The 17104-nt window shown below is 53.7% G+C and overlaps 9 protein-coding genes across 9 annotated transcripts; 5 read left to right on the forward strand and 4 right to left on the reverse strand.

Moving 5' to 3' along the window:
• Positions 1–1516: 1516 nt before the first annotated feature.
• On the reverse strand, positions 1517–2954 carry J4E90_000012 (uncharacterized protein; the record flags this gene model as incomplete). The annotated part of the gene is made up of 2 exons (XM_051429610.1): positions 1517–2838; positions 2897–2954. The coding sequence occupies 2 exons, from the start codon at positions 2952–2954 to the stop codon at positions 1517–1519; spliced, it is 1380 nt and encodes a 459-aa protein (XP_051295097.1).
• A 974-nt stretch (positions 2955–3928) lies between these two features.
• J4E90_000013 (uncharacterized protein) lies at positions 3929–4873 on the forward strand (the record flags this gene model as incomplete). The annotated part of the gene is made up of 1 exon (XM_051429611.1): positions 3929–4873. The coding sequence occupies one exon, from the start codon at positions 3929–3931 to the stop codon at positions 4871–4873; it is 945 nt and encodes a 314-aa protein (XP_051295098.1).
• A 158-nt stretch (positions 4874–5031) lies between these two features.
• J4E90_000014 (uncharacterized protein) lies at positions 5032–5609 on the reverse strand (the record flags this gene model as incomplete). Its single annotated transcript, XM_051429612.1, has 2 exons — positions 5032–5467; positions 5533–5609. The coding sequence occupies 2 exons, from the start codon at positions 5607–5609 to the stop codon at positions 5032–5034; spliced, it is 513 nt and encodes a 170-aa protein (XP_051295099.1).
• Positions 5610–6698: 1089 nt separating this feature from the next.
• On the forward strand, positions 6699–7368 carry J4E90_000015 (uncharacterized protein; the record flags this gene model as incomplete). Its single annotated transcript, XM_051429613.1, has 3 exons — positions 6699–6817; positions 6877–7038; positions 7125–7368. The coding sequence occupies 3 exons, from the start codon at positions 6699–6701 to the stop codon at positions 7366–7368; spliced, it is 525 nt and encodes a 174-aa protein (XP_051295100.1).
• A 1183-nt stretch (positions 7369–8551) lies between these two features.
• On the forward strand, positions 8552–10101 carry J4E90_000016 (uncharacterized protein; the record flags this gene model as incomplete). The annotated part of the gene is made up of 3 exons (XM_051429614.1): positions 8552–8559; positions 8727–9088; positions 9137–10101. The coding sequence occupies 3 exons, from the start codon at positions 8552–8554 to the stop codon at positions 10099–10101; spliced, it is 1335 nt and encodes a 444-aa protein (XP_051295101.1).
• A 152-nt stretch (positions 10102–10253) lies between these two features.
• Positions 10254–12186, reverse strand: J4E90_000017 (uncharacterized protein; the record flags this gene model as incomplete). The annotated part of the gene is made up of 3 exons (XM_051429615.1): positions 10254–11721; positions 11898–11909; positions 11960–12186. The coding sequence occupies 3 exons, from the start codon at positions 12184–12186 to the stop codon at positions 10254–10256; spliced, it is 1707 nt and encodes a 568-aa protein (XP_051295102.1).
• Positions 12187–12578: 392 nt separating this feature from the next.
• On the forward strand, positions 12579–14372 carry J4E90_000018 (uncharacterized protein; the record flags this gene model as incomplete). The annotated part of the gene is made up of 3 exons (XM_051429616.1): positions 12579–12631; positions 12715–13016; positions 13063–14372. The coding sequence occupies 3 exons, from the start codon at positions 12579–12581 to the stop codon at positions 14370–14372; spliced, it is 1665 nt and encodes a 554-aa protein (XP_051295103.1).
• A 374-nt stretch (positions 14373–14746) lies between these two features.
• Positions 14747–16249, forward strand: J4E90_000019 (uncharacterized protein; the record flags this gene model as incomplete). Its single annotated transcript, XM_051429617.1, has 5 exons — positions 14747–14812; positions 14933–15015; positions 15067–15303; positions 15391–15499; positions 15545–16249. The coding sequence occupies 5 exons, from the start codon at positions 14747–14749 to the stop codon at positions 16247–16249; spliced, it is 1200 nt and encodes a 399-aa protein (XP_051295104.1).
• A 342-nt stretch (positions 16250–16591) lies between these two features.
• Positions 16592–17055, reverse strand: J4E90_000020 (uncharacterized protein; the record flags this gene model as incomplete). Its single annotated transcript, XM_051429618.1, has 3 exons — positions 16592–16666; positions 16779–16875; positions 16988–17055. The coding sequence occupies 3 exons, from the start codon at positions 17053–17055 to the stop codon at positions 16592–16594; spliced, it is 240 nt and encodes a 79-aa protein (XP_051295105.1).
• Between the last annotated feature and the right edge of the window lie 49 nt (positions 17056–17104).

The raw sequence follows: 17104 nt of genomic DNA on the forward strand, positions 1-17104 counted from the left end.
TCACCATCTATTCCACACCTTGAAGACTACAACGAAACCCAAGTCCCACACACTCTCCCGCTTCACATTGGTTAAGTTCAATGGCGTATTCAGCGGCCTCCCTCCCTTCGGCCCTTCGACCAGTAGCTCCGGGTGCTCAGCATAGAGCGCGAGAAAAGCGGATGCGCGATCGCCTTTTTGCTCCGCGGTGACGTTGGGGTGGAAGCGAAATGTCGCTATGCGCGTTACCGGGGATGTATCGGTAGAGTTGGGCGTTGAACTGGACATTGTGAAGGAAGAAGCAAGGCTGAAGAGGGCGGCAAAGGCCGTGAGGAGGCGGGAGTGAAGTTGCATTGTGCTGAGGTAAAAGCGGCGGGGTATGCGCTTTAAGCAATGTAAGACGGAACAATGCTGTGCGACTTCAACCAGGGCGTAACACCATAGATGAGGAAAGTCGTTGTGCATGCAGTCGGTCGCGATACTCACCGCGTATTAGTGCGCTAAACTTTAATCTGACCTGCATGCGGAGGTGGGGATACTCGGGCGGAGAGCCGAAGTCACCACATCACGTTTGCATCGACGCACGCTGAATGAACTTTGGAGTTTCATTATGATATCACTTTTTGTATACATGCAATAAACACCACCAAGACGTCTTAGTTTTAATCGCGATAACACATGAAACGACAAAGAGAAGAATGAGACACGAGTAAACAGCTGGCCAGCAATTGCCAAATAACAGAACGTCCGGACATGGCGCCAGATACAGAAAAACAGATGAAAGAACTGTAGGGCAAGCCCTTTGGACTTGCGCTCAGTGCGACAGCGATAAGAGCCCTGTGAACTTCCAGTCGACTCAAGCCCGCTCGACGTTGAGGGTCGGTGAGGGGTGGCAGATGAGCCAAGCCACTTTTGTGGCCTTGGTCTCATCGCAGCTGGGTGATGGAAGCACTTTTGTGTTCCAAACATCTCCAGCTAGTATCCACCAAGTGTCTTGGTGGTCGATGGCTGATGAGGCAAGACCTCAGGCCTTGCGCTCATCCCGACCGGCGGTTCAAGCCTCTCTGGGTCTGTCACTCATCTCGGTCGTCAGCTGTCAAGTCCCTCTGGACGGATTCAGCTGAGCCAGTGCAGTAGGTATGACCCCGATGGGCGCGCTTCTCTGGGCGCGGCGGTGGGGTAGTAGAGGTGAGCTCTTTGAGCTTGCACCTGGTCGACTGGGTGGTGAAGTCTCTCTGGACTTTTGACCAGCTCGATCGGCGGCCGTCACTGTCATTTGACATGATCGGCTGGAAGTGTTGTCGGGATAGCTTGGATGGACGCGCGCTTCGGGCGCGGAGGTAGATGGGAAAAGCTCTTTTGGCTTTCGTTTGGAAGGGAGGCCGTCCTAACACGGCGAAGATGTTTCGAGCAATAGAAGCCTCTTGGACTTCGATGCATGCGACTTGTTGGTTGATGAATTGGCCACCGCTGGTCTGGTATCTCTGTTGGGAGATCCGCCCGGCGACTGGTGAAGATAGCCTGATAATTGCGCTTTCTAGATCTGGCGACGACGAAGCACTGAGGTACGACGCTGAGCGCTACTGCGCTTTTGGTCCTTTGCATCCTCATTGTGGCGAGCCTCGCGCTGTTTCGCGACCACTTCCTTGGTCACGAACTTCTTGTTGCGACCCTGGCGCTCTACTTGCTCTACTTCGTCTGCGAGGCTGGCAGAGCGACGACGCTTAACACCAAGAGAGGAGGTGGAAGATGGCGTAGGAGATGGAGCTGGAGGAGCTGACGGGGCGGAAGCTGACGGGGCTGACGAGCCGGCAGCAGTTGTTCTAGCCTGGGATAGTCGAGCGGAGCGACGCGGGTTGATCTCGACTCGTCCGGACGTCTGTGAGGTCGCTGAACCGGGAGGGCTCAGGAAAGATTGACTGCCAAAGCGGCTGCGGGAGAACGAGTTGGGGAAACCTTGGGTCTGGCTGAACGGGCTCTGCGACCGACCCAGAGTCTGCTGCGACTCACCAAGGTACGTGGTGTCAGGTGTTTCCTGGAACTCATTCTTGACACCTGAAACCGAAGATTGGACGCCCGAGGACTTGGACGAGCCGACGGAGCTCTGGAAGCCGGAGGCGTCGTCCTCGACCTTGATTGCGGGTGCGGAGGATGGTATGTGCTTGACAGCAGGGCGGGTCTGCTTGATAGCGCCGAGGTTGACAGAAGTGAAGGAGACGGCGTCGGGGTCCATCTCTTCGAAAGCGTTGAGGGTGCGCTTGACGCTCGTGGTCGTGGCATTTTCGGACTTGACGGCGAGAGCGGGCGCAGGCTTGGGAGCGACCTCAACCTTGACGGGAGGCTCTTTCGCGAGCTTAACCGAGTTCTGGATCTCGGCCTGTGCAGACTGGTCTTTCTCGACCTTGGTCGGCGTCTTCACAGCTGCGACTGACTTCTCTTTCAGAGGCCAGCCCTGAAGCAGCGAGTTCACGCTGACGGGCATCGGCGGTTGCAACATGGACGGCGAGACTGGATCGTTCCACGGAACGTCCATGAAAGACTCGTTGATGTTGCGAGGCTTGCCGAACCGCGAGAAGGTGTCGAGATTCGATCGATGAAGCGTCTTCGCGGGTGCTTTCGAAGTTGCGCCCTGGTCCTTGAGCTGAACTCTCCTGTCGCGAAGGCGAGCACTGTTGTCCAGGTCCGCTTGGAGGTTGGGACGCTTCGGATCGTGGGGGAGCGAGTAGGGCTCAAGCTTCTCGTCCAAGAACTGCTTGAGCTCTTGGGAGCAGCTGGGCGGCAGCGTGACGCCGTGGTTCTTGATGATGTCCTTGATTCCGTGGAAAAGGTCGACGGGCCTCTGCTTCAGCAAGTAGGCTCCTATGCGATGTCAGTAATTGAGGTATCCGGTAAGTGGCGCGGACGCGGATGTACTTACCGGTGACGGGACGCATCTTGAGCGCGGCCTGCTGGTTGCTGGAAGGGGTGGAAGACATCGTATGAGTGGACTTGAAAGAGTGTGAAGTAGATGGATGTTGACGAAGAATGGTGGTTGGTAGTGTGCTTTGGAATGCGAGCGGCTGTGATAATGCGCAGAGTGCAGGTAGCGGGTGGTATATAAAGACTGATGGTCTGAGCTGTCGCGTTGCTTTGTAAGAAGCGGGGCGTCGCGGTCTTATCTTGAACTGGTGTTGTGATTGCCTAGACGCAAGTATTCACTATGTGGTTATGGGTCGCAAGCACAATGTGAAGCGCGATGTCGGCGCAAGCGACGCCGGAAGCAATGAATGTGTCGCAATCTCTCTAAATCGCGCATCCAAGCACTTCATTGCGGAAGTACCCCTCTTTGTATCGCCGGGTGGGTCATAGAGGTGACGATGCGCGCAGTCACGTGTTGTGACATTCACTGCGACGTTACCACGTTTGGTGTTCAAACCCGCAACCGACGTAGCAAACCCGTCGCGCTGCTTCCCCATCTACAAAATACACCTACGGAAAGGTCAGCGCAATACCTCGTGCTATCGGCGCAGCCTCAGTATACTGACCTACCACATCCCCGTATATTCAAAGCATGTACCAACTTTTTAGTCCCGTATCCATGGTTCTGCGATCAGAACGAAAAATTGTGAAGTCGTTTTGGCGATGCGCATTCTGCTCGTTCGCACGCCAGCTCTCTTCCTCCATCTTCTCGCAGGGTCGCCATCACGGTAAGGCAGTGAGGTTGGCGCAGGCGTTCGCACTTCCCTATTCCGATTGAATCGCGCGTTGAAGTTCTCGCATTCACCACATACGGCAACCACCACCTCGTCCACCACGATACGAAGTGCAGTCACCCACCTCCTCTGTACACTCCGCACACCATCTTCGCGTTCCGTTGGTACATTATCGCGCAACTGTAGTCAGCAATCTTATAATAATATTACACCACTTAGAGTAGTCACAGCACTCATTGTATACCTCAACATCCAAGATGGTCGACAAGATCGGGCGCTCACGCAAAGCTGTAGGCAGCAACGACCCTCCCGGAAAGGGCGATAGCGCTCCGAGAGGCCGCCAACAACGCGAGGCCTCCTTACATACATCACAATACTACAGCGCTCACGACGGGTTTGAAGATGCGCCCATGCTATCAGCACTAAGCGCTTCACAACAGCGCGATTTTGAAGAGGCGCAAGCGGAACCAGAGCCACGAGCTCGTCCGGCCAACATCCGCACCAGCACCGCCACTGAGTCGCAAATCGGTGCCGACGAAGACGAAACCCCCTTCCAGTCAGCATCCGCTTCTTCGTCCTCTTCATCAAGCTGGGAAGACCTCCCATCGTCCCAAACCACTTCCCTTCCGACCGCCACGCCCTTTCCCGGCACCTGGCCTGCCGCCCTCCACGACACCAGCGCCGCGCTGTCCGAGGTCTCCACTGCGACCCTCTCCTTCGCCAGCGCCATCGCATCCTCGGGCTTAGGCCGCGCATCGTGGAGTATCGGCGCAGCAACTCTTTCCTCCACCAACCGCGCGGCCCTATCTTTCACCGCCTGGGGCATGGAGAAGACAGGAGTCATGCCGAATGAGCTTCCTCGGCCGATGAGGAGGTGGATCCAAGGGAAAGAAGACAGGGACCGAAGGAGAAGACAGGCTGAGCAGAGAAGGAGAGAGAGGAGAAGAAGGGAACGAGATGGACAGGTGCTCACTGGAGGAGTGGATGAGGAAGGGGGTTATGTGCTAGCGACGCATGATATGGATGGAACGCTGAACTTCGAGGGTAGGGGGCCTGTGGATATGCGCGAAGAAATAGGTGAACAGGAAGGCGAGGAGGGATTCGCGGCGGGAGGACCAAAAGAGATCGAGGAGCGGGGGGCCGAACATGGAGACGATGGCCTTATGCGAGTGTCTGAGTTTGATGATGATGAAGACTTGTAAGAGAAGGTGGTAGATAGACGAAGAAGGATGCGACGTAAATGTAACCATGACACTATATAATGAAGCCTGCTGACACTGCGTCATGCGCCTAGAACGAGATCGCTCGTACAAGACCCCATGTCACCTATTCTGTCCCCCATCCCAACTATGCCACAGATCTACAAATTAACAAACTTCGCAGCATTGCACTGCGTGTCACTCGCAATCGGCTTCCCGTTCAATGCAATCTTGAGATGTCCCTCCCAAGTACCCCCATGGTCCATCTTAAAGCAAGCGGCATCATACCCATTTGCCTGCATCCACTTGAGTTCGCGCTCAACCGCGTTCCTAATTGTCTTCGTCTCCGAAGTGGTATCGCACTTCGGGCCCGAGGTAGTTGCGTAGTACTGCCACACAGCGCCGTCGACGTTGCCAGAAATCACGGAGCAGCTGTTGACATCGGATTGGCCTTTGATGTAGACGGCGAGGTAGTTGGCGATGGAAACGATGGCGAGCGTGGCAGTTCCGCCGTTGCTGACGAAGCCGGCGGCGACTTCGATGTCGGTGCGGCGGTCGAGAGGGGCGGCGATGTCCCTGGAGTCGAGCAGGGCGTAGCTAGAGCTTTCATGTCAGTGGATTGCAACAACCGATGTATGTCAAAGGGAGAAACGATGACTTACTCTTTCTCGGGGGCACCGATAGCAAGAGACTCTGCAGCTCCGAGCAAGCAGAAGATGTGGGCGAGTTGAAAGCGCATTGTGAAGAAGTGAGGTATATCGAGAGGGGTGTCTTGGCTGTGTATTGTGACTTGAGAGGAACTGTTGTGATGGGTTGATAGCCTTCATTTAGACGCTTCAACTTTTTATATACATCGCAAAATGAACACGACCTACCTCAGGCCTGCGCGTTACCTCCTCCTCTCGGAGACGATCATGCCCTCAACAGCCGTTTCTGCCTCGTCGGCCTGAGCTTGATGAGGCCTCCAGACAGACTGCTCGCCTTGATCACAAATTGAGAGATGAAGTTTGATGGACGGCGACGTGAATCCTTGTCGCAGCGCTGTGTGAAAGGACCGAGATAGATGATCGCAGGATGCCTGATGTACGATGCAAGAAAGTAATCAAGTGTCGCAGTCAAAATAAGCGCGCATCTACAAAGCTTATGCCGATCTTGATCAGTCTTGGTTTCAAGATCCGGAGGGTCGGTCGGCGCAAACGTATGGTTCTTTTACGGACCGATCCGGAACGCCTTAGATACACAGCCTCGTGCGGCTATGTGCAACGACTAAACATGGAACGCCTGAGCATTACTGACGTAGATAGTCTACCGGAAAGGGCTATTTTTGAGAAGCTTAGCTTTGCGGGGGCTAAGATCGCTGAAACGACAAGGCAAGATGGGGTCCAACATCGTGATTCGGCCCGCCGCACGGACTGAGGAAGGAACGCCTTGGAGACGGCGAAGTGCAACACCATGATCGACCTTGTATAGACGCTGATCCAAGGAGGGCGCCTTACACATACAGCGCTGTGCGGCGGTATACACGGGATGAAAACAAGATAGCATCGGTTCACTTGCTCGCGGAGACACGCATCATGCCTCTATCTAGTGTACTAGGGTCACGTCGCAAGGCGTTTCTCTCCAACCTCGTTGTCATCAGGCGTGCATCGAGACAATTTGTGCTCGACTATCACTATGTCAATGATCGAAACGACTTACCATATGCGAATATATATATACCGGACAAGACACCCAGATCTATCACACCATCCTCAATACTCAAGCATCACTACTCTACTCTACTCTTAACTCTTACAACAAACTCCAACACCTCCTCCTACTACCCACCATGCGTTTCTCAACCATCGCCGCTACCGCTCTCTGCCTCGGCTACAATGCCATGGCCATTTCTCTTCCCGAGCGAGAGGTGGCCGCGCTGCCAATCTCAGAAGAGGAGGCACAGTCCAGGTACGATAAAGAAGCCCCTTCCGAAGCATTTCCAATCCCATACTAACAGTTCACTCCAGCGACCTCGCCAAACGACTCTCTATCGAAGAGCAGGTCGCTATCCTGGGCGCAGGCGCCGTGGTCGCGCTCAACGTGAACGCAATCGCGACCTATGTTTCCAACCTCATGAAGGCACAGAGCGATGCCAACACTTGTGGCGTTATCTCCGGCACTGTTGATGGGTACGTCTTCTATCTCGCCCCTCCCTCCCTGTCCTCCTGCCTTCTATCCTCATCATATCTCAGCCGCTGACGTATCACCCCCGCAGAGTAAACTACCAATACCACGCCGCCACCACCGGCAAAAACTGCGACACAACCGCCGAAGTCAAAACCATGAAAGACGCTGTGTCACGCGGTCTGGAATTCATGAGTACGCACAACATCAACCAGGCGTGCTTTAACATGCAGCACGGCGGCACATGGAGGGGATTGCTGCAGCTGGCGAGTGGGGATAGGCAGATTATCAATGGCAAGTGCGATAGTGTCACGTACACTTTGACTGTTACTTAGATTGATTGGATAGCGGGGGATAAAGAAAGGGAATGGGTATGGTGTAAGGACGAGTAGGGAAGGGCTAGGGTAGATAGGTGTAAGATTGAGTTTTATGTTGACACCGTGTTTTGAATCTTTCTACCTGTTTTAATTGTTCATCTTTCCTTCGATGCATGTGCGTCACTTCGTCCGTTTGCACTATCCTCATCTGCGCAATTCCACCGCTAGCTCCGTTGCGCCGCGCCACGCAGTCAACAACAACACCGCTCTTTCTTCTCTCCACCTTCCACCCTACATTGCCTTCCTTCGCGTTGCTCGCCATGTCGACCATCGACGCCTACCTCAAGGCCTTGCTCACGCTTTCCGAAAACGAGCAGCTCGCTACCGCCCGCCAGAACCTCCTCCAAGGCCTCACCGACGACGACCTTTCGGAACTACTCAAGAAAGCAGTGGGAAGAGAATTTGCGCGCGGAGGCTTGGAGCATATCATCTCGCTTATCTTGGATGTCACCGCTAGGGACCAGGCCCCAGTGTGTGTCTCACGCGACACCTGGCGCCAAGATGGAGCAGGTGCAAGAAAACGTCATTCAGCAGCAATGTGAGTGCCCAAAACAAATTTTGTAGATTTGAACTGACTATGAACAAGCTCTGAGCGAGATCATGGTGATCAACGATATTACAGCATCAGGCAGACCAGCAACACCAGCAACACCAGCCGCGTCGGTAGCAGGCAAGCGACCACTTCCACCGTCTCCCGGCGTTGTGGTCAGCAAACGTTCCAGACCCAATACCTCATTTCTGCACCCATCCAACCGGGTCCTCTCGCCGATAATACAATACGTTGCTCCTATGAACGAAGCTGATACCTTTCAACTTTGACTCATTCCATAAGAAAACCCGGAATGATGCAGAGGTGACCTCTCTAGACTATCGGGTGCGTTCTTGAGCAGGTTTCGGATCGATGAAGGAAAACCTACCCTCGATGTATACATACACTTTCAAATTGCATTCCGAAGCTCCAAGAGACGCTGTAGCCTTCTGGTTCACGTTTCGGTGGATGGATGTGTAAATAAAACTCATGATCAACACGTTTCTTCATGCATCGAGAGCCGAAAGAAAGTTAGTGGCACCGCGGCGGTATCTCTTACTTTCCTGCTACTGTGAACAACGTGAACATGTGCAAGGTTTCAGATCAGGATCGATGATCAAGTAAAGGTATCCCCGTCTCCGCGTCTCTCACCTACCGTCCTCACGCAATCCACACCCTATCTTTATATACTGCCTTCCATCTATCTTCTCTTCTTCTTTCCTACGTCATACTCTCATCTATATACTACTACCACTCTCTCCTTCTACACTGCCACCCAAAAACCCAGTCTAGCTGCTCACACCATCATGTCAACCGCCAAAGGTTACCACAATGCGCTCTTAGCCCTCTCTGGCAACCCCGTCTTTGCCGCCGCACGAGACACTCTTCTCGCGAGCATCAGCGACAACGAACTGCTCGACGTTATTACCTACGGGCTCAAGACTGGTTCTCCTAGAGAAACTCTCAATGCCATCGCGACACGACTACTTGATGGGCTTGCAAGGGCTCGAAACGCCGACGACGCGGCAGCACCGGTAGAAGGCAAACATGGCGGCGATGATGGTGGTGATGATGATGAAGACAGCGGCGGCGGTGGTGGCGTCCGCAAGAGTGGTCGAGGTGGTAAACCTAAAGCGCAGGAAGTCAAGAGTAAGTTAAACTCTGATATGAAGACTGTAACTAACATGCAGAAAGTAGTAACACCCAGAAAGCGTGCACCGCCTAAACCAGCTCAGACCCCAACATCGCAAGGAACCCCATCATCAACTACAAACAAGATAAGAACGGGAGACTGCCTCATGCAAGATGGAAAGAAGAGAAGGAACGCAAGTCCAGAGCCAATGGATGATGACGAAGATTTCTTCAAGGCAGAGAGTGTGGAAGAGGAGGAAGTAGCGAAGGTTCCCGCAAAGAAAGTAATCAAGAAGCCTTCCACCGAAGCTCCGGCGACCAAGAGCAAGACCACGGCATCTTCTAGTACCACCAAAGAAACCGACAGCAACGTGAACACCAGCTCCGAAGACGATGCCATGTGGAAAGAGATACAGAAGCTCTCCGTGATCAGGGATCTGCAACTCGTCAACAGCAAGGACACCGATGGCAAACAAAAGAATGGCGATGGGAAGCAAGCCAATGCCAGAGTCGTGACTTCAAGCATTAACAAGCCTATCCGGATCCCCGATGTCGAAGTCCGCTTCATGATGCCTCACATGTCATCTATTCCCTCCAATGCCTATCGAGGAACGATGGACGTCTTCCCACTCTCATTCGTCAAAGAGTTTGTTCGCAATTTTAACAGAGACTACCTCGTGGGCGAAAAGAAAAGAACCGCGTTCCGCGACATGATCGACCAGAAGTTTCCACATGGTAGTTGTGTACACTGCGTCCTGAATCCGGGGAACGCTCAAGGATGCCACTGTTCGGTCAGCGCCTACAGTCCAAATCGGAAAAATGTTTGCGATGCTTGTCTAGGAGAGACAACACTGTATGCCAGATCAGAAGAGTGGGCCAATCATGACAAGGGTCCTGGAGCTATGAAAATCGTGCTGACGGTATATCCGAACCCTCAGGGTTTACGTAGCGGGATAGATTGGCGGAATATGCGCTTCTGGGTAGGAACTCGGGGTCATATCTGTGATGGACTAAAGTCAGCGGAGACTTGAGCGTTTTTCTGGTGTATGTGGCGACTGCGTTTCTTGATTGCGTGTCGGCGACAAGCCGATGTGGTTCCAAGATCGGAAGACAGCGGCTGCTGAGAAAAGTATGGTCATTCTTCGGGCGGTTTCTATTGCGTTCCATCTTTACGCGGCTTCCATCACCCCTCCCCCAAAAGCGAATAGGCGTTCCCAACTTGTGGCTTCGCCTGCATCCTCTGCTCAGCCTTCTTCTTCTTCCTCTCCCCTTCCCTCATCTGCCTCTTCTTCTTCTTATTCGACACCTGCTCGCTTGGTACTTCCACACCAGCAGATCTATATATCTCTTCAATCAATTCCTTCAACTTGTCATGTTCAGCCAGGATGCGCTTTGTCTGTCCCGGAACACCCATGACCTCAGGTATCGAGGGGAAGTCGGACATGTGATTGGCGATCTTGGACATGTTCTCGCGCAGCTGGGCGTCTTCGACATCTTGTCGATCATCGACGTCTACTATAAGATCAGGTACCATTGTCGCTTCCCCGACTTTAATCATCTGGAGTAGCATGCGTAACGAGTAGATAGCGGCATGTAATCGCGCCGTGAGGTGTACGAAGGCCCAACTGTTATCAAAATCGCAGTTCAGCACTCGTTGGACGAGGACAATGGGAGGCGGGGTGTTCAGTTCGTTGAGAACTAGACTGAGACCGAAGAGCGACCATAGAAGCTCTCGACTGACAGACTTCACATCACCCCATTCTTTCAGGCTGCCCATCTGTCTCTCCAGGTCCTCCACGGGGTTTTTCTCGAAGAGTCTCGAATCCACTTTGATCTCTTGGATCGTGATACCTTGCGCCTTCCTTCTGTGCTCTTGTACGTAAATGATTTCTTTCTTTGCTAGTAGATCGTAGGCTATTTTACGTATATCGTGGCCGACGTTCCATGCTGATGCTTGAGTAGGGTCTTCTATCAACAGAGGCAAGTACACCTGCGGGTATTCGAAATAGTGCAAGGCTTGATGTGCGTACTCGGATATCCGGACATCGATCTGAGGCAAATCTACCAAGTCCGGCTCATTCAGGTAAGCTGGTGTTGCGACCCTCGCGACGTATCGGCTGGCGAATTCAATGTATCGCGTGGACGCCTGGTCTACGTTCTGGGCTTGATGAGCTAGGAGCTTCGCACTATCTTGTGGGTTCTCGATAAGTGTATACGCGAATGTCGCTAGACTCGCTACTTGTAACTGTTTCCGAATCTCGTTCGGTGAGTACGCCTTGATGCCAGTCGCTACGTCCGCATCGTGGAGAAACACTATCAGTGTATCTACTGAGTAGTCATACAAGACAAGATCGGTGTCACTTGTAAAGATGATGTGTCGCAAATGTTCTTTGGCATGCGATGCGCACCAGTCGTCTGCTTCTCCCGGTACCGTCCGGGTCTTTGAGGCAAAAGGCGAACCTAGTAACGCTTCTTGTAGTGCAGGCGCAAGGAAGGCGTATGAGATGGACCCTAGGTATGTGGGAACAGGACAGGAAACGGTAGCATAGCTGTTGCGAAATTGCTGCACTCGTCTGTTGTTAGACTCGGTCCTGGATAGTCGCTCGGCTCGCTTTGAAGTAGGCAAGGCTCCATCGAAGTAGATGGCAGACCTGAGAACGTGCGATCAGCAATGGACGGCATAAGCTCACATCAGCACTCGCATAACGTGCATAGAACGGTCACGGTCAAGTGCAATCAAGCAACTTTCCCATATTGAATCCGCGATAAGTGAAGTTTTCGCAACCCCTGCAGCAATGGCGGTGAAGTGAAGAACATATGTGCGCACCTTATTGGCTTGCTGTGGTGGTTCCGTGTCCGGGCGCTGAAAAGCAACTGTGGTTTACTCACACCTTGATGTTGCTATTCTCCAACGAGGTCAGCCAGCGGAGTGCTTCAGCGACGATGTCTGCATAAGACGGGATTCGGATGGCGCTAGCGGCTGAAGCGAGGGCCAATTTGTGAGCGTAGTAGGCGAGCGCAGGACCGTCTATCACGGCAGAGTAGCCGTCTAGCTGTTCGGAGGAAAGTCGCGTCGCATAGGGTTCGAGACGCCTAGCGAGGCCTTGGATGCCCATGTTCACCAGGTGGTTGAGGGTGTTGGGAAGGAAGTTGTGTTCTAGTCGAGACGGAAGGAACTGTGGTATGCACACGGCCAGGGTACCCCCGCAAAGGGTCTGGGGCGAAGCGAGGCGGGGAGTGGTCAGTTGGAGGTGTTGTGCAGTGTCTCGGCCTCAGATGCAGGGCTAGCGCATGGGCGCAGCAGTGTTGGGACGTTGACGAGAAAAAGTCCTCGATGATAGCCAGCGTGGCGTTGGTCTTTCCGCTGATGAGCTAGCGCCGGCGTCATCCCGCGTGGTGGGGGAAGCTGGGCCCCTCACCAGCTCAAAAGTTGCCAGCTGCCACATCGCCCGACTCTCCAATTGCCTCATCTTTCTCTCACAGAGCTCGAAGAACACACACAGTCAATATGAGCGTCCGAACCGTTGAATTGAAGCCTTTCCAGGACCAGAAGCCCGGAACGTAAGTTGATACACCCGAATGAGCTGGGGAGGGCTGATGAAGCTATGGCGTTGGTGGATGATAGCTGACATTGATTGCTACAGTTCTGGTCTCCGCAAGAAGGTCAAGGTCTTCCAGCAGGAGCACTACTCAGAGTCCTTCGTTGCCAGCATCCTCCAGTCCATCCCTGAGGGCGTCGAGGGCGCATTCCTCGTCGTTGGTGGTGATGGCCGTTACTGGAACCCAGAGGTCACCCAGACCATTGCTAAGATGAGCGCTGCCTATGGCGTCAAGAAGCTCCTCATCGGCCAGAATGGCATCATGAGCACACCCGCTGCCAGTCACATTATCCGGATACGCAAGGCGACGGGTGGTATCCTCCTAACTGCCAGCCACAACCCCGGTGGTAAGTCCTCCACTACGCATACACTCCTCCTACCTAACACAACCAGGCCCCGATGAGGACTTCGGTATGAAGTACAACCTTGCCAACGGTGCCCCGGCCCCCGAGAGCGTCACCAACAAGATCTACGAAACCTCCAAGACCCTCAGCTCGTACAAGATCGCCGACATCCCTGACATCGACCTCAGCACCATCGGTACACAAAAGTACGGAAACCTCGAGGTTGAGATCGTCCACTCCACTGAGGACTACCTCAAGATGCTCAAGGACATCTTCGACTTTGACCTCATCAAGTCGTTCCTGAAGGAGCACTCCGACTTCAAGGTCCTCTTCGATGGCCTGAGCGGTGTAACTGGTTCCTACGGTGTCGACATCTTCGAGAAGGAGCTCGGCATCCCCAACAGCACACAAAACTGCGTCCCCAAGCCCGACTTTGGTGGCCACCACCCCGACCCCAACCTTGTCTACGCCAAGTCGCTGGTCGACGCCGTTGACAAGAACGGAATCCAATTCGGTGCTGCCAGCGACGGCGACGGTGACCGAAACATGATCTACGGCGCAAACTCTTTCGTCTCGCCCGGTGACAGCTTAGCCATCATCGCACACCACGCCGAGCTCATCCCATACTTCAAGAAGCAGGGCATCTACGGTCTTGCCCGTAGTATGCCAACCTCTGGCGCCATTGACCTTGTCGCTAAGAAGAAGGGTGTCGAGTGCTACGAGGTGCCCACCGGCTGGAAGTTCTTCTGCGGTCTCTTCGACTCTGACAAGATGAACATCTGCGGTGAGGAGAGTTTTGGAACCGGCAGCAACCACATCCGTGAGAAGGATGGTCTGTGGGCTGTCGTTGCCTGGTTGAACATCTTGGCTGGTGTCGGACAGCAGACTGGTACCACACCCAGCATTGCGTCGATCCAAAAGGACTTCTGGACGACCTACGGCCGCACATTCTTCACCCGCTACGACTACGAGGGCTGCGAGACCGAGGGCGCTAACAAGGTCACCGCTCACATGAAGGAGCTTATCACCACCAAGAAGGACGAGTTCATCGGCTCCACCGTCGCTGGTCGCAAGGTGCTTGAGGCCGACGACTTCTCCTACACCGACCTCGACGGTAGCGTCAGCAAGAACCAGGGTATCTTCGTCAAGTTCGACGACGGTAGCCGCATCGTCGTTCGTCTGTCCGGCACAGGCAGCAGCGGCGCCACCATTCGTCTCTACATCGAGAAGCACACCAGCGACGAGTCGACATACGACATGGACGCGCAGGACTACCTCAAGGACAACGTCAAGCTCGCGACGGATCTCCTCAAGCTCCAGGAGTACGTTGGCCGCACCGAGCCCGATGTCAAGACCTAAGCGCGTTATTGGAACGGGGAACGCGTAGATGTAATAAGCATGATTAGACGAAATGTACACGAGATATCACAATAGTATCATAGCACCAATAAATGGAATAGCATGGTTCACTGCCCCGTGGCGATAATGTTGTTCGTCATGACCGCTTTGTGTTTGGGCGGGTGTGTGGCTTAGCTCCGACGTCATTGCCCAATCTAAACATGCTCCGTCCGCAGCGTCTCCATAACAGCCCTCTGGTCCCCACTGCGAAGGTCCCTAGTCTTCGACAACCCCCGCCTTTCACACATCCCTACACGCGCGTCTACACCTGTCGACGCTTTCTTGTCACTTCTCTCACCTCTTCAGATCATCCCTAGCACACGTGCATCGCAATCATGGCTGAGAAAGAAGGATCGGCAGTGCCACCCCAGGCCAGAGGCTCATGGACGAGCTTCCTCAAGGTACGTAATTATCCCAGCATCCTCACGTGTCTAGAGATATTCGCGCATAGCGAATAGGCTCGTACCTTCAGGAATTATGGTGGTTCGACTCGAACATGGCATTTGACTGATACACGATAGTCCATCGCGTCCTTCAATGGCGACCTGTCCACGATGACGGCGCCTGCCTTCATTCTCTCCACAAAGTCCCTCACCGAGTTCTCGTACGTCTCAGTCATTACCACCGCCTAGAAGACAACCCTAACCCACAACAGCTCATACTGGACCGAACACCCCTCCGTCTTCGTCGCACCGGCCGCCGAGAAGGACCCTGCCAAGCGGGCCATGCTGGTGCTGAAGTGGTTCCTGAGCACACTGAAGCAGCAGTACGCCAGTCGGTCGGAAAAGCTGGGTAGCGAGAAGAAGCCTCTGAACCCCTTCCTGGGCGAGCTCTTCCTGGGCAAGTGGGAGGACCAGGCAGGCATAACACAGCTCGTCAGCGAGCAAGTCAGGTACGCGCACACACGCGTTTGCGATGGCTAAGCCTGTCGTAAGCATGCCACGCGTATAGTACGGAAGAGCTAATGCAATGCGCGCAGTCATCATCCACCCGTCACGGCTTACTCCATCTGGAACGACCAACACGGCGTCCGGCTAGAGGGCTACAACGCGCAGAAAGCGTCCTTTAAGACGACCATCAACGTCAAGGTGAGTAGTCTGGAATCTATTGTGTACACTACTAAGATTTCACAGCAAATCGGACATGCCATGCTCCACCTCGACAACTACAACGAAAGCTACCTCATCACCCTCCCCGCCCTCCACATCGAAGGCCTCATCACAGGCTCCCCCTACGTCGAGCTCAACAGCAGCACCTACATCCAATCCTCCACCGGCTACACCGCGCGCATCGACTACAGCGGCAAGGGCTGGGTCTCTGGAAAGAAGAACTCGTTCACCGCCGTGCTATACCCTGAGGGCAAGGAGAAGGAAGCCATCTACAAGGCCGACGGCCAGTGGACCGACTCGTTCCAGATTAAGGATGCCAAGACCAAGGCCGTCGTGGACACATTCGACCACAAGTCCACAAAGACAACGCCCCTCACCGTCGCCGCCATCGAGCAACAAGACGACTTCGAGACACGGCGCGCGTGGAAGAAAGTGTCAGATGCGATTAACAGTGGCAACATGGACCTGACAAGCGCGGAGAAGACCATCATCGAGACCCGCCAGCGCGAGATGCGACAACAGGAGAAGGACGCTGGGAAGGAATGGGAGCGCAAGTTCTTCTCAAGAGCACCAAAGTACCCGTTGTTTGAGCAGCTGGCCAAGAAGATCGGTGAGGGTATCAACGATGGGCAGACGAATGGTGTGTGGAACTTTGACAAGCAGAAGGCGGATGCGGCGAAGAGTCCGTTCCATCCGGATGTTGTGCCGCCGATTTATGAGAGAAAGTGAGACAGGACCTCTTCCAGCACACACGTGGTGTCTCTTCGATCGTAAGGGATGAGTATAATAATGCTGTTCGGCACACTAGAATCAAACGGAAGCCGGTCGGGCTTGAGACAAAATCGCAGTACACGGGGACCAGCGACTCGTGGAGAATCATGCTATTTGAGCCATGACGGAAACGGCGCAATAGCCTGACGAGGATCTCTTTCATTGCTACAAGTAGTTCTAGTATAACGAGGGACGGAAACACATGAGTCTCGCATTGTTGAAGTTTGACCCTAATTTACATGTTGGTGATGATACAGATACGTTTACACATGCACTGGCGGAGTTTGACTGCTGGTTCAGCTATCGTGACGCGTCTTTTGAATCCGTCCTTTTATCGTTCCCATGTCGCTGCCAGCATTGTCGGAAGATTTCCATCTACACATAACGTTAGATTTGTTGTCTGAACATGACCTTACTTCTTTTGGTGATTCCTCGGCTTCTGCAAGTCCAGACGCCAGAAGCAACAACGCTGGTTGACAAAACTTACCTCCTGCTTACACGCCCGCCAGTCTTTCTTTTCGTAGTAACAATCCGTCAATTTTGTGTTCTCGTCTGCGCAGCCTGTGCTGTAGATACGCTTGTCCCTGGTTGTTCTCGTTAGTCTACCGAGCTTCTATTCGCTTTTCAACTTCTGCTCCTCGCTTCCCCGGATCTCCGCATCTACGCAAACCGAAAAGCTGGAATTTCTGTACGCACCAGTCATCGGGTTCATCGTCAATCAACAACTGCGCTGCTGCTGCGCGGGATTTGTCTTCGTTTGACATACTTCAAAGAGTTGGATAGAGGAATTGAGACGTGTGGTGTGAAGATATC

This window comes from Alternaria incomplexa, assembly GCF_024043165.1.
Source record: "Alternaria incomplexa strain BMP 0042 chromosome Unknown scaffold_1, whole genome shotgun sequence".
In the NCBI taxonomy this organism is placed as follows: domain Eukaryota; kingdom Fungi; phylum Ascomycota; class Dothideomycetes; order Pleosporales; family Pleosporaceae; genus Alternaria; species Alternaria incomplexa.